At 38.2% G+C, this 20286-nt stretch overlaps 1 protein-coding gene across 1 annotated transcript in view; it reads right to left on the bottom strand.

The window, feature by feature from the left end:
* Nucleotides 1-19185, bottom strand: part of LOC124158679 (active breakpoint cluster region-related protein) — a 34300-nt gene extending 15115 nt beyond the window's left edge. Inside the window, exons 1-9 of the mRNA XM_046533909.1 lie at nt 17530-19185; nt 16996-17278; nt 9991-10284; nt 9160-9366; nt 6519-6638; nt 6260-6382; nt 5439-5621; nt 5137-5325; nt 4347-4539 (exon numbers count right to left, since the gene is read on the bottom strand). Of these exons, the coding sequence (XP_046389865.1) occupies nt 4347-4539; nt 5137-5325; nt 5439-5621; nt 6260-6382; nt 6519-6638; nt 9160-9366; nt 9991-10284; nt 16996-17278; nt 17530-18896 (2959 nt within the window). The 5' untranslated portion in view covers nt 18897-19185. The remainder of the gene's footprint in view (nt 1-4346; nt 4540-5136; nt 5326-5438; nt 5622-6259; nt 6383-6518; nt 6639-9159; nt 9367-9990; nt 10285-16995; nt 17279-17529) is intronic.
* Nucleotides 19186-20286: the final 1101 nt, after the last annotated feature.

Raw genomic sequence — 20286 nt, 5'->3', positions numbered from 1 at the left:
TTTGATCCCCCCTTAACAAAATTCCTTGGTACCCCCCTGCCATCGACTTAATTCCAATTTTCCTCATGCACGTTTCCCCCGAATTTTACTTTCTCATCACTTACGGATTTGTGTTTCATCCGAAAATGCTTCAGTATGATGAGGTGGATTTAGCACATCCTCGGGATAACTTACGCCACAGTGCACGCACATGGCATTCATTGGTTCTCCTTATCTCAGTGGAAATGTTTACACGCAAGACATTTTTATCGGCGTATCATTAAATTGAATTGCAACTGTGCAAATAGCAAAACAATTAACAGTATTTAAAACGGCATTAACGTCATGTGTGACGAGGTGCTCAACCACTTAGCATGAGGAAGAAGTGGGCAGCAGAAGCACGTAAAGGAGGTGGCGTAGCCAGGAATTTCGCTCGGAGGGGATTCAAAACCAGGGGGGAAATTTTAAAAAAAACCGGGCACTAAATAATGGGTTTTAAACTAATTTAACACTTTTTATAATCGAAAAACTTAATTTGTTAAAGAAAAATTTTGTAAATTCCTGATTTTTCAATATTTTGTTTTCTTTTGTGAAGGACAATAACTGTGTTTTTATATTTCGGGGGGTGAGGTCCGGACCATCCCCATGGCTACGCCACTGGGAAGGAGCGCTTAAAGGAGATGTGGAGAGGAAGGAGCGCGCTCCCTCCGTATTTCAAACAACAAGGCTACAAATGAGGGAGTCGGACGAAGAAATCAGATCTTGCTTCAGTGACGTCGTTGCCTTCAAAGCGAAGCCGGGCGCGCTACGTGATATACGTAGTTGGCGTTTCCAATCCGTCTCTAATTGTTTTAGGGGTTAATGCTGCGCTTGTTTCTTTGAAAATTATGCTGTTTGGACAATCAGTAAAGTGTAATTGTAGAAATGTAGATAGAAAACTGAGTGGCAATTAATAAGAGCTGAAAAATAAACAGAAATATCGTCAGGAATGCGTCTCGTTTGGTCTAATTCTTTTTTAAATCCCGTGCATATCATCTAATTGTCGAAGTTATCAAGATATCTTCGGCCCCAAAAAGTCACTCTCCTAGCATTTTTCGTATAGAAACAGAGAATTGAAGCAGGTAGCCCAAAAAAGGTCAGTTGGTGAGGCGAGTTAGGGATGAAACACGCTTCAATTGTTTTCATGTGATTTGATATTTTCCTTAGAAGACAATGATTTTTGGTCCGTGTGATTTCGGATACAAAAAAAACAACAGAGGCACGGGCTGGTGGACGGCCGAGGGTGGTTTTCTGAAATCTGCGACGTAGTTACTTTTGACGTGGTTATTATCCTACGGCGCTGAAATTCCTCCGATGATTGTTCAATCTCTTGGGAAGAGTCACACTATGTGCCAGTCGTATTTTGCCTTTTTTATTTTCTGGCTGAAAATCCTGGCCACGGCTGAAATTCTACTCGCAACCTCTGCCAGAGCTTTCAAACAAAACGGTTGATGAGTAGGACAAGAATCGCATGCGACGACGCATTCGAAGAGAGAATCGGAACTCTTTCCACTCTGATGGGGCGTTGCATTCACTGAATCTATTATTTAAAATTTCGGATCCAGATCCGATGTTTTCCGCGACTTTGGATCCGATGTATCCGATGAAGGGCAATATCCGCGGATATTTGGATCCGAGGTATCCGATCCGACCATCCCTAAAAATAACAATAGCCGCGGTGGCTACATTCTCGTTTGGCCGCGGTGGCTAAACAAGAATGTAGCGTTCATTGCGTCCATACACACTAGAGCAGCCTGGCGGGTGCGCGGTGGCGGCTTATGTCTGTTCTGTCGAGTCCGCCCGGAGGCCGCGGCGGCTTATGCCAAGCAAGTATCAACTTCCTCAAGAGTTGCATTGATGAAACTGGGCTATACAAACGCGAATGTGTCTAATTTTTTTATTATTGACGCAGACGCGTGTTAGTCTAAAAAAGTTACGTATATAAAAAAACCCGCTCTCAGCGCGTATTTATAAGAAACTTTTTTCACAGGAAAACTCGCTCTCTGCACGTTTTTATTATCATCAGACTTCAAATATCATTTGAAAATAATAAAAAATATATTTCGATCTATTATACTTTAAAATTGGTGGTCGAGATGAATTCTTCGAATGTGATTCGTAATCGCAATACTTTGATTTGCCGTGACCAGCGGCTAATAAAAGAACGGAAAACGCATGCATTGCTTCCCGATCCCTAGGTTTCCAATTTTTTTTTCTGTTAGAGTTGCTCATGATCACGCGCCCTTTCAGGGTTCGTCGGTTTGTCGCTCTTGCCGACATTTTCATGTTTCCGAGGCCGCTTAGGTATGCTAGTCGCAGCACCCGCGTGCCGGGCGTATCCTCCGCGCGGGCAAGGCTGACACCGCGACCGCTTAGAAGTGTGGCAGCCTTTGTGCCCCAAACTTATAGTCTATGCTCAAAACATTTATCTTCCTGGAATCGATGGAATCGGAATCGACTTTAGGCGATCGATTCTCGATTCCGATTCCGTGCCCGAGAATCGATGGAATCGAGAATCGACATTTGGAATCGACTCATCCCTACTCTTTATCTCGTAAAACCTCCATACATCGTACCAACAAGGCAGCCCCGAGACGGCCTAACTACCTCCGCAAATCGTACCGAGACAACTAGAGACCATTAATGCAGCCGCGATTACCTACATGGAATGACATTTTCAGCGATAAATGTTTCACGCTTATTATTTTCTTATACACCTTAAATAATTTTCACGTTAACCATTAGTTAGGGCATCCAACTATCCTAATAATATTAAGTGACGGTAAATGAAGACAGAACACATCGTTTTCTCTCGAATCACGGTCAAAATCGCGCGATAACACTCGCTTTCTTTTACTGATGACTTTATTTTCTTGTAAGTGCCTACATACCTACATACTAAGTTCAGTTAATAAAAGAGGCGACCAGCGCAGCCTATAATCACTAGCTGACGGAAATATTTCTACTAACTTCACTCCCATCCATGGAGACTGAATTACTCGACCGCATTGCTACTTCCGCTTCTAAAATTAAAATATTTCGAGAATTTTCCGCGACTTGAAATAAATCAAATACAGTTTCGCAATTATTTTATTCCCATATTTTCCGGTGTAGCACTTTCTTACTACCGCCTTGGTAATTTTTTCGATGCTTTCGTGAACGATCGTAGTTTAAAATTTATTGCGCTTAGCGACAGTCATATATCTTGCCTGCGTATTTATGCCGCGAAATCTGACTATTCCGTCGGGAGTCCGGGACGTCAATTTCTAGCAATACTGAACGAACATCAATCCATGCGCGGCAGTTTTAGGTGAAGGAGGCAGCTAATTAGCTGATACGCGGTAGGGCAATGAAATTTTTTACCGTCGCCGCCGCATTCTGAAGTAGTTCGCCCAGCATTCTCACCGGGAAATCACGTCCTTTCGCAGACCTAGCGTTTCTGTGTGCCCTCGACAGAGTTTTTCTTCGGAACGCTACGTGCATTGTATTTTGGAGAGAGGGAATTCAACAAAATTTTCAAAATTACGCTCAATTTTTTGTCTATTTTTTGCGATAGTCACGTGTTTATTTATTTTTTTATAATCTTAAACAAGTCACATGTTATAAGAATGATAAATCAATTCTAAAAGATATAATAAGGAGTATTTTCAATCATTTGCCATAAATATGAAAAAATATGAAAATTACTTAATTAATCATAGGCTGATGATGGATTCGAGAAATAAAAGAAGGCGACTGCTTGACATTACCACATAATTGGCAATTTTCCTAGCCATCAACGAGGACAGGCAGAAGGCAGTGAACAGGGAATTATATTTCTTAGGTCAAAATGCATTAACGAAAACAGCCAGAGATTTATTTACAGTGAAAATGGCATTAAAAAGTGCTCGTGGAATTGAAAACATTATTTCGAAAGAGTTTGAAAAAAATTTTAAGCAAACCCATTAACTAATTTATTTTCTAAAAAGGCCTCTTGAACAATTTACTTTTACCTTTGTGTAATTGTAAATATAAGTTCACTTATGCATACGTATATGTTTAAATATATTAATATAATGGCTTAAAAGACAGTAGCACCTTTCATTTCCCAAGGATATGAAAAAATGGTGCCTACCACTAAAACCTCTCTATAGTGAACCTCCATACATCAAATTGCCCAAATTTTGGTCCCCTCCATTACGATGTAAAGAGGTTTTACTGTACCAGGATGAATATGGATATGACAATAAATCTGCTAACACAGTGATGAAACAATAATCCATAAGATTTGATAATGAGATTAGGATGACAAGATTTGGAATATATCAATAGAAATCCAAAATATGTACCAGCAGGAGCTTCCATTGGTGCAGCTAATCCATGGACTGTTAAATGGAGATCACCCACAAGCAAAGACTCATCTCTTCCAGTTCTCATCAAGTACGATCCCATATTAGTCTTTAAAAAGGTCCGGCAGGCAGTAATCCATGCTTGGAGTTCATACATACTGACAGAAATATTTGGCCCAGGTAGTTGAGAGCACTGAAAAAAGTATCAAATAGTGTAAATATATTGTAAATGTAAAAAAATAAAAGAAGAAGATTAATACAAGAATAGCAAGCTAGCTTATTAATTCTTTAAAAGAGCAATTAGAGGTCACTATTAAGTACGTATTGAGCACTGGCCTTTCTTAAAGATAAATAAATACCATTCAAGGCAAAGGACTTTTGTCATGCATAAGAATGATGAGTTAAGATTATTTAATATAAAATACATTGAAAGAAACTTATTTCCCACCGCATAATTAGCTATGTATGACTTATGGTGATATCTCATCATGGGGTATAGAAGTTCAACGCAGCAAATTCTATTCAGCTTATACAGATTTATTCATTCTAAATCAAATTAAATTCTTTTCTTTACAAATTGAAAGGAACCTAGCTGTTAGCACATAGTCTTTAGGCCATTTTCTACAATTGAAAACAAGCAAGGGGCAAGAAAACAAGGGGTAATTCTTCAAACTACCCTCTCAGTAAATTAATTTTTGATGTACAAATTGGTCAAGCACTTCATTTAGAGTGAAGTAACTAAAAAATGGTAATGCCATGCTAGATTGCCAGTTTTTCCCCAGACATTTACCTGCAATGCATGAATTGCTTCAATCCACTGTGTACGCTCAAATTCTGACGACAAAAAGAATGTGTACGCTCTAGCACTTGAACGGTTTCCAACGCGAAAGACAAGATTTGGAGAGGCAAGAACTAATTGTGCTTCAAGATCAGCCAACTTCTTCCGTTGCTTTTCTGTACGACTTCCAAGCCGAAGACGCTGCAAAAAATATGCATAATTATAGACAAAATATAATCACTTGAGCAAATAGAGCAATTAGTCACCAAAATACACATTAATCCAATTCTTCTACAAATAAATTTTTTCCATACCTTTTCCTCATGCTTCTCCTCCCAAAGAATCTGATCTCGAACTGTACAAGCCTGTGACTTCAGAGCAACAATATTAGCAGGAGAAGATTCCCTGGGCTCAATTGCTGCTTCTTCAAATATGACTATGTCACTCAATGGGATGTACCATTTCAATTCAAATGTGAACTTCTCACGGCCTGATGCCTATAAATTAACATGATTACTGTCATAAACCATAAAAATAAATGCAGATGAAAAAAAAAAGAATTAAAATGCAAACCTTGAGTACTACTACACAACCTAACCTTGACAGCAATATAGTAAACACATCCAAGAGACAAATAATAATGCATACATGAGCATTAGTAGCTTGAAATCATAATGAATAACAAAAACAATTTATTTAATACACGCATGTTCCCATTATTTCTCCACTTTACACAAATGTATTTTTTGGAGTTTCTCACGGAGTTAAGGTCTTCAATGATACACATATTTAAATGCTTACAATACAGGGGCAATTTTTTTCCTTCATTGGGGCTTCATAGAACTGAAATTTACATTCCCATATCATACTTGGCATCTAAGGCATCATGGAGGTAGAATATACATGTTTCTAAAATTTTGGGAAAAATATTATTCTCAAAGAAACCCCCACATGTTAGCAATGAAACTATGAATTAAAAAAAATTTTTGTAAAAAGCTGCTTTAAGGTAACAAAAAAAAATACATTTTTGAAGAATGAATCACTTTGTGTATTATAAAATAAAAAAAATACCATTTTTAAAAGGAAACAAATAAAAAAGTTATAAATGGTAAGATGAAGAAAATGTTATGCTTACCTTGTATTTTGCACAGGCAATAACATCATTGAATAGAAACAAGTGGCGCAGTTTACGATTTCCATCAGAAAGCTCAACTATAAATGAGTTCTTAACTAAGCGCCTTTGAGCTCTGTCTTGAGACTATTAAAAAAAAAAAAACATTAAAATCCAGATAAATGCATTTTCCTACAACAGACCTTTAAGCATTTCCTATCAAATCATTAACATATTATTTCATTAAGATACTAAATAAAATCAAATTAATCACAATACTTACAGGAAATAAGGTTCTCGCAGTGATCATATTGAATTCGTCCAGGAAGTTCTGTGTCATTTTCAGGGCCTTATTGAGAGTTTTGTGGTCTGGATGGGTTTCAGGGGTATATTTGAGCAAATCCTGAAGGGTAAGAGGCAATAAACTGAGTAAACCCAAATTATTAGAGCATGAAATTTAACAGTCAACTTAACATACAGAGGAACCCCGATCTATCGTTCCCACATTGAGAGTTTTCCCGCATTCATCATTCGCCTTTCCTGGTCCCAAATAAAGTTCCACAAAGACAATGTAATTTTTTCCTGCATCTATCATTCCCCAAAGTATCATTTTCCTACATTGATCGTTTGAAGATAGCGGTCCCGCCATATAATTTTCCCGCATCCCTCTTTTGACGAAAATGAGACTAAGTGTTTACAACGTGTTATTTTGTCTAATAACGACAGACACATAGTTTGAATCTTCCCCAGGAGATTGAACTACTATAGGGAGAAGCTGATTGCCATGAGATAGTTACATTAGCGCATTTCCCAAGATCCGCTATCCCCTTCCATTCAGCACTCGCCTCCCCCCCTCTAATGCTTTCCTCTTCTCCACTATCAAAAAAAAAAGGTCAGAGCTCACGCAGGGATCGTATTACAAAGACCTTAGCTTCGAAAGAAAATACAAAGTTACACAAGAACAATAGAAACGTGTTTTATGCCTCTCCGATTCTCATCCACTGAATTTTTTCATCCTATTTCCTTCAAAGTTCTGGAGGTCAACTGCTGTATGAATCACCTACTAGCCCAAAAGGTGTCTAACAATGAATTTCGGCAATTGGTATTATGCTTTTATTAGACTGGAATATTAGTAATAAGCACGTAATTAAAAAAAGAATGATACCAAACATGACGCATTTCTACCGTTATTTAAGCATTTTAAGCAAGGAAATAGTTGGAATAATACGATGGTGATTTCTGGCAAATCTCGATATCCTCACAGCTGATTGTGAGCTTCTCGGCAGTTGATGCAGCATTTTTTTCAAAAACAGGGCATCAGGTTACAATTAACGTGTTATGCTTAAAGTCTCACTTGTCAGAGTTGCTAACAAAGCAATGTCTTCTCAGGATATTTTGTTTCTCCCTCCTAGCAATCTGAATTCATCTGCTCATCTAGAGCTACACTACTTATTGTTAGAAATGAGTGGGTAAGTTGCCTTCTCTATAGGACTAAAAATTTCATTGCGCAGTCATATGGTCATGCTTCATCCTCTGCAGTAAACTCTGCTTATGCCGTACACGATAGCATTAGTGCCGAACTTTACCTAGTACGAGTGGTTCCGTACTTTCCAGGGTGGGTTGACTTAAAAACCAGCGAGTTTTTCCTGTGTGGTTTCATTTTTATTAGTTTTATTTTATTCAACTTCGGACCATGGCCCTTCAGAAGAAACAAGTGAGAGGTTTAAAAGATTGACTGAAAATAATTGAAGATGAAGAAAAGAATCTGGGCTAGAAGCGCGTGAATATTGCAGAACGCCTCGGGTTGTCCGCTAGCACATAACGGCAGGGGTGAGGGTAGAGCGAGATACCTGGTGAAAGCAAGAAGTGGGATGAAGCCGAGGGTCAGGTGGGTGTGCCGCTGACGATTAACGCAACACTGGTAACGCTTTACACATTGACTCAATCATATTAAAAATTTAATTGTTAGAAAGAACATTTCAAATAATAAACTATTTTTGACCTTTTTGATCCATCTCACAACCAATCACTGCATCGGCGAAAACAGTTGTTTTAGGCATAACATGCACATTGCTCTCATAAATACGTGAACTTGACATGGCATATGATGGATAAGAATTTAAACATCAGACAGAAATCCATAATAGCAGTGCAAATGCCGAGTGGAGTGCAAACATTTTTTAGCAAGGTGGCGTGTTCCTTTAGGATATTTGAAAGAGATATAAGTCAAATCAAAAATATTATCTATGTGTTTCGATAAAGTAATAATATTCCTGTAATCAGCTAAAATCTTGTTTGAATCCATTAATGAATACGTATCATAATTCGCAAAAATTCCGTGTTTCCTGGGACATAGGCAACCTATTCAACATTCAATTGCTGCATTGATCGTTTTCCCGTATCCATCGTTTTTTCATCCATCCCCCTGAAAACGATTGATCGAGGTTCCACTATATTTGCAAATAAAATAAGATTGATAGCAGACATAATTTATAACAGCAGACTTATTAGCCCAGAACTACCGAGTTGGTACATAATGGGTAACACAAAAGTGACATAGAACTTTTCAAACTGCAGAATTAATGTAAAGAAATTAAAAAAAAAATACCCTTCGCAACGAAGATGCACAACTTCCATGCAGAATATATGCTGTCAATACTAATAATGGTCATTTTCATAAATTTTGTTCCACGCTATTAATTATGGTTAACTGTATGAAAAAGTAGAAGGCAAAGATTGAAAACCTCACAGTTGAGGTGAAGAGGGAAAATCAGGTAACGTTTAGGTGACAAAAGAATAAAAACATCTTCAAACTTATTTTGTGAATACCAGTCATAAATCACTTCCACTGCAATAGCCATTACTGGGGAACTTTAAACATGCAATATGAATCATAGAGGAAAGAAAGTATCACTGTTACTTACATGTAAAACTAGAGCATTTTTTTGCACACGGGCCACAGGTTTGTGCAGGAGATCCTCAAGCGACAGACTCTGTCCTGCCAATGACCTGAGTCTTATGTCTGTGGTGATCTGAGCAAACTGATGGCTAGCTGCACTACATTTCCGTACAGTATCTGTTGCATGACCATAATTATGAAGAAATGCACCGTATATGTTTATATTGCTCGCCTACAAAACAGAACAAAATCCAGAATAAAATAAGAAATTGTTAAACTCACTTCATTCATCACAAAGAGTAATATCCTACATAGCTGAGGAGGTTAAAGTTAAGCATATATTTGCAGATTAAACAAAATTAAGGGTTGAATAAACAAACATCTTATAACAATAAATTTTAAAAATCAACTTGGATATAAACACGTGCGTATTTCATAGCAAAAACAATAACTGATGATTAAATGATGAACTTAAATGCTAAAGTTAGTGCAAAACTAATTCAGCATAGTCCTTAGCCAAAAATACTCTTTAAATATCCAGATGATGACTTAAAAAAAGAAGATTCTCTCAAAAATTGGTCCTGCATTACATAATGAGAAGGACAAATGTAATTATATGCAGAACTAATTCATACCCAAACATCACCAGCACAAATTAGAATAATAATAGAAAGGAATTCCTATCTAGCAATAACTAGATCAAATAAACTTAGTGGGAATGGCTTCGCCATTTTCAAGAGGTTTTTATACAAGCCATGATTTCCAGTAACAAAGGAAAGATGCTACAGATACATTAATTAAGTCAACTTCCTTTAGTACAAACTAACAGGGTTTTATGCACCAACATGTCTCTCACCATTGTACAAAAATGTTCCCCAATGGACACACAACCATCCCAGTGCTGCATGCAACTTTGAAGCCCTTCAAGAAAGTTGCTGTGCAATGAATGAAGCTCAGGTACTTTGTAAAAAATGGTGCGAAATTCTTCTTCAGAGATGACTGGTTGTGAAGTGCCAATCGTTGCTTTAATGGCTTTCATGTATTGCAAGAGAACACCTAAGCACTCCACATACACCTTTTCACTTTCCAATATGCTCATAATAATACAGCGATGCATTGCCAGCCTCTCTGCTTCAGCCTTGCTGCCACTCTGAAAGTAAAAACTTCACTTTAAAATCAAGAGCTACATAAAACAAAGTACACATGAGATTCATGAAAAAATAAATAAAAACAATGCAATTCTACATAATTTTAACGCACAACCTAGGTTTCACCACAGCATGGCATTATGAGTGCATAATTTTGCCATAGTCCAGCACCATGACCATAAGGATACAATGATCTGGCTAAACCTGGGTATTCTCCAGCAATTGTATGTTATTTATAATTGTAGCATATGCCATTATCATGTACATATATTAGCATTATTATATCATATGCCATTATTATTAAATTATATTTCGCAGAGTTGGCCTATGGTCAGAAAGTTTCCTTCGCTTGATATGGTATTAATAGTCCTTGTTTAAGCCAAGCACTACCTGCTAGCAAGGTACTCTGCTACTCGTTAGCAGCCTGCGTTGTATTTCATGCTCATAGCCTTGCACCAAGGTGGCCTAGCACAGTGGCAGCTGGAACCAGAATGACGCCACACGGACTTTTCCCAGCATTCATACTTAGCCATCGTGTTTTCGCACACTTGAAAATTTTCACTTTTCATTTAATCTCAAAAAATAGATCTCGTCATTTAAAAATCTTAATACACATTTGTCGATATGAAAATACGAATCTGTCGATATACATTACACAGAGTCAATACAGTAGACTCGTTAACACGAACGTTATTATGAAGTTCTCGTTATTACAAAGCAATTAGTTGGTTCCAACAAGAATGCCTATCCAATCTATAGTAAAAGAAACGCTATTATAAAGTTTTCGTTATTGTTGGAATGTATGCAATTCTATCTGTTTGTTTGGACGTTTCCAATATAAATAAAAAGGTTCGATACGTGTGTATCGGGCAGTCTGGGTATTGTTGTCTGACTGGAAGGCGCGGCTTTCTTATTTCGCTGAACCTTTGTACCTCTTAAATAACAGGTTATGGGCACCCAGTCATTAAGCTTCAATTAGAATCATAATCATCATTTTTCGCGATACATTTAACAACGACGTTCCGCAATAGTTAACATAGAAATTCTGTCGGAAAAAAATTTACGCTGAAGAATGGCGGCGCAATATGAAGACGACAGATTCAAAGTTCCCTTGTTCGACGGGAAAGAATACGACGACTGGAAATTTCGTATGGAAACGTTATTGGATGAATTGGATCTCTTGACACTCACCGAGGAAGAACCAGTTTATCCAGGACCGATCCTATATGAAGCAGCGTCGGAACGTACAGCTCGAGAAGAAGCGAACGCTAAATTGCGGAATCGAGACAGAAGGTGCAAAGGACTAATAATTCGGAAGCTAGCGAACAGTCATTTGGAGTACGCAAAAGGAAAAATATCAGCATACAGCGTTTGGAAGGAGCTGAAAGACACTTTTGAAAGGAAAGGTTTAGCAACTCAGTTACAAATTAGTAGACAGCTTTTATCTCCGGCTTGTCAACATAACACGAAGAAAGAAAATCTAGAAAATCATTTTCTTCATTTCGATCGACTGATTCGTCAACTGAAGTCAACGGGCGCCAATGTGAGTGAGCCGGATATAATTTGTCATTTGTTGCTTACCTTGCCGCAAGAATATAACGTGGTCGTCACAGCCATAGAGACTATGTATACTGATAGACTAACCTTAGCTTTTGTGAAGAACAGATTACTTGATGAGGAATCCAAGCGATCGTTTTTGGCTAACGGAGAGCAGGTTATGAATTCTGAGGTTCCATCTACGACGGCATTCGCTACACAGTCCAAACAAGTAAAGAACAACTATCGGAATACACGGAAGAATGACGTAGCGGAGGTAAAGAATGAAAATAAATTTCATATTCGCTGTCACAACTGTGGTAAACCAGGTCATTTAAGGGCTGAATGCTGGAAGGGTAAAAATAAAAGTGGGCACGCTCATGCAGCCAACGACGATGAAGAATCTTCAGCAGACGACTACGGAATCAGCTTTGCAGCACATGCGGAGATAGAAGACAAGAAGATGACAATGGAGGAGGAATCAACTGCTATGGGAACAAGCTCACAGTCTGAAGGTGAAATAAGTTTTACTTTAGACTCTGCAGCTACCGAGCATTTAGTTGGGGAACTAACTCCTCTCAGCAATGTTACTCCATTGAAGATACCCATCAACATTAAAGTTGCTAAAACTGGACAGCTGATGACTGCCAAAGAAAAAGGGGATATTGATGGTGTTATTTTTAATAACGGAAAATGGGTTAAGTTACACATTGCAAACGTGTTAAGGGTACCTGATCTTGAGATGAATCTCCTATCAGTTCAAAATTTGGATTCTCATGGTTATAGTGTGCTGTTTGCAGATGGAATAGGAAAAATTTTGAAAGGTGGTCGAACAGTAGCAGTTGCCAGGCGCTGTGGAAAATTATACAAAATTGTTTTTCGGAGAGCACACACAGCTTGCCTTTCAATGGAAGCAGAACATTTATGGCACCAAAGACTAGGACACATTTCCAAAGATGGTTTAAAGAGATTAACCACACTGGTGGATGGAATTAAAGAAGATAAGTTCAAGAGTATATGCGAGCATTGCGTGACTGGAAAACAAACAAAACTACCACACATGCACGGAAGACTCAGAGCAAAACGTCCATTGGAACTTGTGCATAGTGATCTGGTTGGACCAGTATCTCCAATGTCATATGATGGGATGAAGTATATAATGACATTTGTGGATGATTATACTCATTTACTGCTGTGTATTTCTTGAAAACAAAGTCAGAAGCCTTTCATTATCTGAAGATTTATGAGAAAATGGCAACATCTCATTTTTGTACAAAGTTAAGTCGTTTCAGGAGTGATAATGGCAGGGAGTATGTTACCAATGAAATTAAAGTGTACTTTGAAGAACGAGGTATACAATTTGAGTCCACAATACCATACACGCCACAGCAAAATGGGGTGGCAGAACGAATGAATCATACAATACTTGAAAAAGCAAGATGTTTGATACACAGCTCTGGTTTATCAAAAGCTTTGTGGACGGAAGCTGTACTTACTGCTGTATATTTAATCAACAGGACTCCCACAAAAGCTCTGGAAAAGGAAGTTCCAGCTTACCTCTGGTATGGAAAACAACCAGATCTAAATAAATTAAAAATTTTTGGATGCACAGCCTACCTGCACACTCCTAAACAATTAATGAGGAGTAAGCTAGAATCCAGATGTAAGAAGTACATTTTTGTAGGGTACTGCACTAATGGGTACAGACTTTGGGATCCAGAACTAAAAAAGATAGTCAGAGGAAGAGATGTAATTTTTGATGAAAAGAAGTTCCAAGCTAAGAGGGAATTAGGATACTGGAAAGAAAATCAAGGAAATCAAGGTGAAAATGAAGAGTACTACCCAGCAGAGAGAGTTAAAAATTCAGGTGGAGAGCAGAATTTAGGTGGAGAATGGGAAGTAGATGATCAAGTCAGAAGGTCAGTCAGAGAAAGGAAAAGACCTGCTTATCTAGAAGATTATGATACAGGATATGGAACAGTTTGTGCTATGAGTGCTGAAGCATTTCTTGATGATGTACCTGAGAATTTCTCGAGTATCAAAGGGAGAGAGGATCAAGACAAGAGGTACAATGCAGTTAATGAAGAAATGAAGGCTCTTAATGAAAACGAAACTTGGTATTTAACTCCACTACCCCTGGAAGGAGAGCAATTGATTGCAAGTGGGTTTTTCAAAGTAAAGCGGAATGAAAATGGGGATGTTGATCGCTACAAGGCTCGTCTTGTTGCGAAAGGATGTGCTCAGCGCAAGGGGTATGATTATGAAGAAACTTATTCAAAGGCAGACATATTAACTAAAGGACTAGTTGGTGAATCTTTTCTCAATCATCGCACTGGTTTGGGTGTGAAGCAAATAGTTTAAACTAGACCTTGTTTAAATTGTTTACATTTATTGTTGTTCTTTTTCTTATTCTTCAGAAAGAAAGATATTTATGTTCTTGCATAACATTTAAAAGAATTTATGTAATGTGTGTTTCCATATTTGAATGCTTGTTTTTTCATTTTTGGACATTGCTAGAATTGAGGTGGAGTGTTGGAATGTATGCAATTCTATCTGTTTGTTTGGACGTTTCCAATATAAATAAAAAGGTTCGATACATGTGTATCGGGCAGTCTGGGTATTGTTGTCTGACTGGAATGCGCGGCTTTCTTATTTTGCTGAACCTTTGTACCTCTTAAATAACAGTTATAACAAAATTACGTACCTCAATACCGGTCCCGGCGGTTACAACATGAACTCTTGTTAATACGAAGTTCCGCGAAAAAGCAACGGTATTTAGGTGGATATACTCAACTCTATGTTATCATCATTGATCTACATTTAAGTTCTCTTCTTGTACTGTGCCCAAGATCATTAATTTGGTTCTTTCTTCAGTAGGATATACTTCAATATGTACGAAACGTCAAATAATAAGCTTCATTCCTATGGAATTATGGTGACCCACTCATTAACACTCGTAAATTGAAAGTACATTTAGTCCTCTTCCTATGCACATTCTATTATTGAACCTTCGGAGATAAGAACATTCAAAAAATTCAAGTACCCCCAAAATTTCAAATTTGGTGCCTTTGGAGTTTGCAAATGCAAAGCGACGTGGCATAGAGGAACTCGTGCATAGGGTAAAATCTGAACAAAGTATCATTTTATCCTGTGTGAAATCAGGAACTGTTCAGTGTTTCACTAATTATTCTTTCGCTCTGGTTCCGTCACATGCCCACTAGATCTGTTCCTCGCAACCACGAGTTCATGCAAAATTGTAATGCAGTGCTGCATTATGCAGGATAACCGCACTTCTTCAAGCCTAGCAAAGGTTTATGAACCTATGAGCTAGCCTCAGAACACATCTCATGGGTACATCGAGGACTTACTGTAATTGGGAAGATATCGACCCTCAATTGCATTATGCCTCATACTTTTATGAATGAAATCAAACGAATGTGCTTGTTTTTATATATTTGTGTGTAGTTTAATCGCATATTTTACTCTCATGACTCTGAAACTATTCCGCAGTGCGACTATAAGTACAGGAGATTTAAGAGACAAGAAATTTTGACAAAGCATGCTTTTTTGTGATGATTCCTAAAAGAAACGTTCATACAAACTTTCGGTTCTGTGAACTTTGTAATAACATGAGTCTACTGTATTACCAAGCAACTATATACAGTGAAACCTCGATATAACGACACCCCACGGTGCACTAATAAACACTCGCTATAGCGAATTGTCGCTTTACCGGAGGTGGAGCAAATAATAGCCAATATACCTGTTGCGAACAGATATACAGGAACAGGAGTGGTGCGGCGACAGATAAACATCTATCCGATAAACGTAAGCATAAATCCAGACGAAAGGCGATGTTTTTTTGCATCACTAAATTTCCTTACTCAAATAACGACCAACTATTCAAAAAATTTATAAGCGCCGCACTGAATAAAAATCATGCAAAGCATTGTTTCGTCATCATTATATTTATCGAACGACAGTTTACCACATAAATTTGAGACTGAGCACTCCATTAACTTCATTTCTAACAGATCGCTAGCAATTACAGAGGAGTCTTCGTGAAAGTCTTCCGGCGGTGAAACCCTCGCTATGGCGAGAGCCAACACCGAAAGGGTCTCGTAGAAACAAATTTTTTAACACGCTTATTATAGGGTCAATTGACAGTGCATCGGCTATCTCTCGTAATAGCGGGGGTGTCGCTATAGCCCGTACTCGCTTTAACGAGGTTCCACTGTAGTTTAAACCAATATATTTTATTTACCTCAGAGAATGGTACAACATTATGAGAATCTCAGACTTACATGACAGCCATAAAGACTTTCAAAAAGGGGGCTTTTTCCTGAAACGATAACGTAATCAATTACCAAAGAATCAATGCTTGGGCTAATTACCTTCCATGGCATGAAACAGTTAATTATAAGTGCAAGTGATGGAAATTATAATTAACACTAATTATCAAACGTAATGAGTGAGAGTCCTTCAATGAGTGATATTTTTATATGAACAATATTTTCATAGTACTCCTCTTCTTTCAAAGTACCCTCATTAGAATATCGATACTTTTGGATTGCTAGTTGTTGAAAAACTTTGGACAGGACAATTTCCAAGGTGTATTCCATTCTTTCTTTCCATGGGCGGAGCATAAGCATGTGATGTGAATCTTCGTAAATACTCAGAAAAATCACTCCCTCCCCTTCATTTTCCAGGAGGAGTAGTCATACAAACTGATTGCTCTACAGAATCTCATGGGAAGGGTTTGCAAGTCGATCAGGCTTATTGGTACATCTTCACAACAACATAAAGTTGAAGTGATGATCACATCAACTTGAGAAGATCTTTAACTTAATGCATAGAAAATGGACTCGTGGAGGTCGAAATAGTGTAATTTGGTCTTTACTTGTCTTAGTTTGCATCTTGACCTGCACCGTTTGAGCTAATACTCCCGGCAATTTATCATGTGTTAGTGAGTGTCAAGGCCTACTGATTGAGAGGATGCGCTTCATCCCTGCAGCCACTGGCTCCATTTCAAAAACCAAGACAGAGTCCAAAATTATGAGGTTGAAAATCATAACATTGACTAACTCTTGGTGTTCAACTGAATGACTACAAGAGTGATACGTTAAGAGATTCCTAAAAAATAATAAGACATTATTGAGAAATTAACACAACCTCACCTCTGGCTCCGATGCAATTGAAGAGTCCCGCTCCCAACGGCGACTGCTGGCAGGAGTTGATGATGATTCTAGAGAAGAATTACTAGCATATTTCATAGGTCTCATATCGGGCAGTTGACTATCCCCACTTTCTGGAGTGTAATTTGGATGACCAAAGAGTTCATCCACACCCTCCTCCCCTTCTTCCTCTTGGTCAATCGATATGGTTCTGAGCAAGGGCGGTACATCCTCATCGGATTCAACTGAATTTGCACGTTCTTGAGAGTTCAAAGCAGCCTTTTGCCTTCAATAGAAAAAAATATTACAGGCGTCCATTAAATATCATCATCAGCGACCACAATGACCATATTTCACCTAAAACATCATAAAATCATTATTGCGCAAAATTCAATTCATGAAACAGTTGACACCAGCTGATAACAACCGTTTCCTAAGCTACCATGGCAATAGAAGTTTATGATATAAGTCTTCAAATTACTGAATGCAGCTGAGAAATTAAGTTCAACATAAAAAAAGTGTAGAAGAATTTCTCACTTGATAAAATAGTCGATGTTGACATAATTCGACTGCTTATGAGGATCGTGGGCGGCCAGTCCAGATAAACTGCCATGAAGTTCTGTGTCTGTCGTCGCTCCTCCAGAACTGCCAACCGAACTGTGTCCAGAATGAAGTGAGTTTAAGGATTTTATAGTCGTTTCCCCATCCAAATCGCTTACACTTCCACCACTTTCGTTTTCTCGGCCCATACTACCTCCTCGGGTAATTCTACCGGCATCCCCAACCGAGCCACTTGAAGGTGTGCCCGCTGCAGCCATCGCTGCAGCAACTGTCTCAGCAGATAAATACACATAATCTCCATCCAAGTCTGGTGGAACAGTATCATATAAATGCTCCTCAGTTTCTTGAGATATATTATCTTCATAAGACTTAACACTACTTTCGTCGCCATTCCCAGGGTTTATATCAGATTTTAGTTCATCAGTATCTTTAAGCTCTTCACATGAACTACTTCCAACACTTTCCTCAATAATACTGGCAGCACCTGGTGATCGTGAATGGCTTAATTCACTTTGAGGATCATCCTTGGGTGAAGGCAGATCCTCAGCATCACTTTTCTTGGCATTCGATTCGCTTCCATCAGGTATAGCTGATCTAGGAATGCTGGGTTTTGTGGCATCAACTGCTTCCAAAATACTGCTAGCACCTTCACTGTCTTCCTTATCTCTTAGTTTCGAGAACCTTTTGGGAGGAGGTAAGGGTGGTACTTTTTTATGAGGAGACTTCGGTGGACCAATGTCACCTTGACCTTTCCCAGTACCCTTATCCTTCTCCCCACCTTTATTATTATTAGCAGCGTTCACTTCTATCACAGTAATATAGTTCGATACGTGCTTCGGAATACTTTTCTTTACCCTGGATTGCTCTTTTGTATCACTGACGGTCTTCTCGGAATTTTCGGAGTCGGCCTTTTCTGCGACATTATCGTTCAACGACACGGTGAGTTCGTTGACACATTGATTGGCAGAGTCATTTGTAGGTGTTTCGCTGGACTGAGAAATGACATTCTGCCCACTTAAGTTACTTCCAACACTTTGATTTTCTTTCTCGCCATTTTGAATAACATTGCGGGTAACATCTTCCTTTTCCTGACAGATTTGCGACCCCCGCCCAGAAGAACCAGGGTCTGAGGCATTGTCCACTTTATGCTTTTCTACATCAGCAAGCAATCTTTCTAAATATTCCACGTAAAATTCCTCTTTCTCTAATTCTTCCCTTAATACAGCTACCTTTTGTTTATGCGTAGCAAGATTAGCTCTAACATCTTCCTCCCAAGCTGCTGGCAAATCACTACCAGGGAATCTTTGGACCCAAACTCGTCTAAAATCACCAAAAACACTCATTGCACCTTAGTAACACTATCAAGTAGGGCATGTTAAATATGTAGCTACATCACACCACAATTACAGGTACCGATCGTCGATCTCCATACCTATTTTCCTACACCACCGCTGTCGGTGAACGGAAGTAGGTGTGGCCAACATAAAAAAATGAAGCGCTATAAGGTGAATTAATTAGCAGATAAGCCAAAATCTATTCGTATGTAATTCCTCGTTAATTGCAGCAAGTTATACTAATGAATACGATAAAAATATATCACGATGTAATCTATGTAAATGTGAGGAGATACGCTCATGTTTGATAGGTGCTTCCTTATACCTTATCAAGTACGACATCGAGTACGTTAACACTGACGGCTTATTTATCTTTCAAGGCGGATTATTTATTTGTCAAGTGAATCATGGTGTCTTAGACAATTCAATCTCTTCAACTCAATATTATTTCTTCTGAGTTCGATTTCAATCGAAATCTTATGAAGTCCCATTTTCGAACTCGAAAAATATCCGTATCTATCTCGGAGATTTATTTGGCAACACAGACTAATACGCGAATACCTTCCATTTTTAATTCAGTTAATGCATAGTTAAGGCATAACTTTTGATGAATGATAAATGCCAACGGAACAAGAGGAGCACTTATACCTTAACGTCTCGTACGTCTCCTCCAGTACATTTTCCGCTATTCACAACAAATTTATCACCATTCAAGTTAAGATGTGTGAAAATTTACTAAATTCGTTTTTTATTTATAAAGCAAAAACTGACAAAAGATGATGATGCATAATAACGCAGTTTGTTTTGCTACGATAATAATGTTGCCTATTCCGGTTTATGGCAAAAATTTGCAAATGAGTGAAATTCAAGGTTGAATAACAAAATCTCTGCTATCGTAATAGAAAAGGATGAACTGATTATGACGACTTCTGATACCAATAGTTGGTAAAGTTAACGCACGCCTCATGAGACTTTTAATTACGAATTTTACAAACACTTTACGAATTGTAGAATAAAAAAACAGCACGGAGCGCAAGAGCGCGAATTCAAATTCTCAGTTCCTAACATTCGTCTTCGCGACAAGTCGCAACATTTCACTTCCTCAAAAACGACTTGAAGTGAGGTTGCCTAAGTATCCAAAGGATTGAAGTTATTAATTAATACGTAATCGCATACTTAATGCTCCACAATTTTCAATAAACTCTAACAGTGGAGTTAATGTGGGTGGGTTTATGGTTAATGCCTTAATATGCTAAAGTACTCAAGCGATTTAGGTAGATTTGCATGGAGTATCTAAGAAGTATTCTAGTAGACTCCCGTCCTTTCATAAACTTCCCTCTACCAATAACAATAAGGCCTACTCCCTTTCATTCCGTCTAAAAATCCTATTCTCTTCCAT

Source organism: Ischnura elegans, chromosome 5 (genome assembly GCF_921293095.1).
Source record: "Ischnura elegans chromosome 5, ioIscEleg1.1, whole genome shotgun sequence".
NCBI lineage: Eukaryota > Metazoa > Arthropoda > Insecta > Odonata > Coenagrionidae > Ischnura > Ischnura elegans.
The sequence above is the reverse complement of the archived record's forward strand: the minus strand, read 5'-3'. Positions and strand labels throughout refer to the sequence as shown.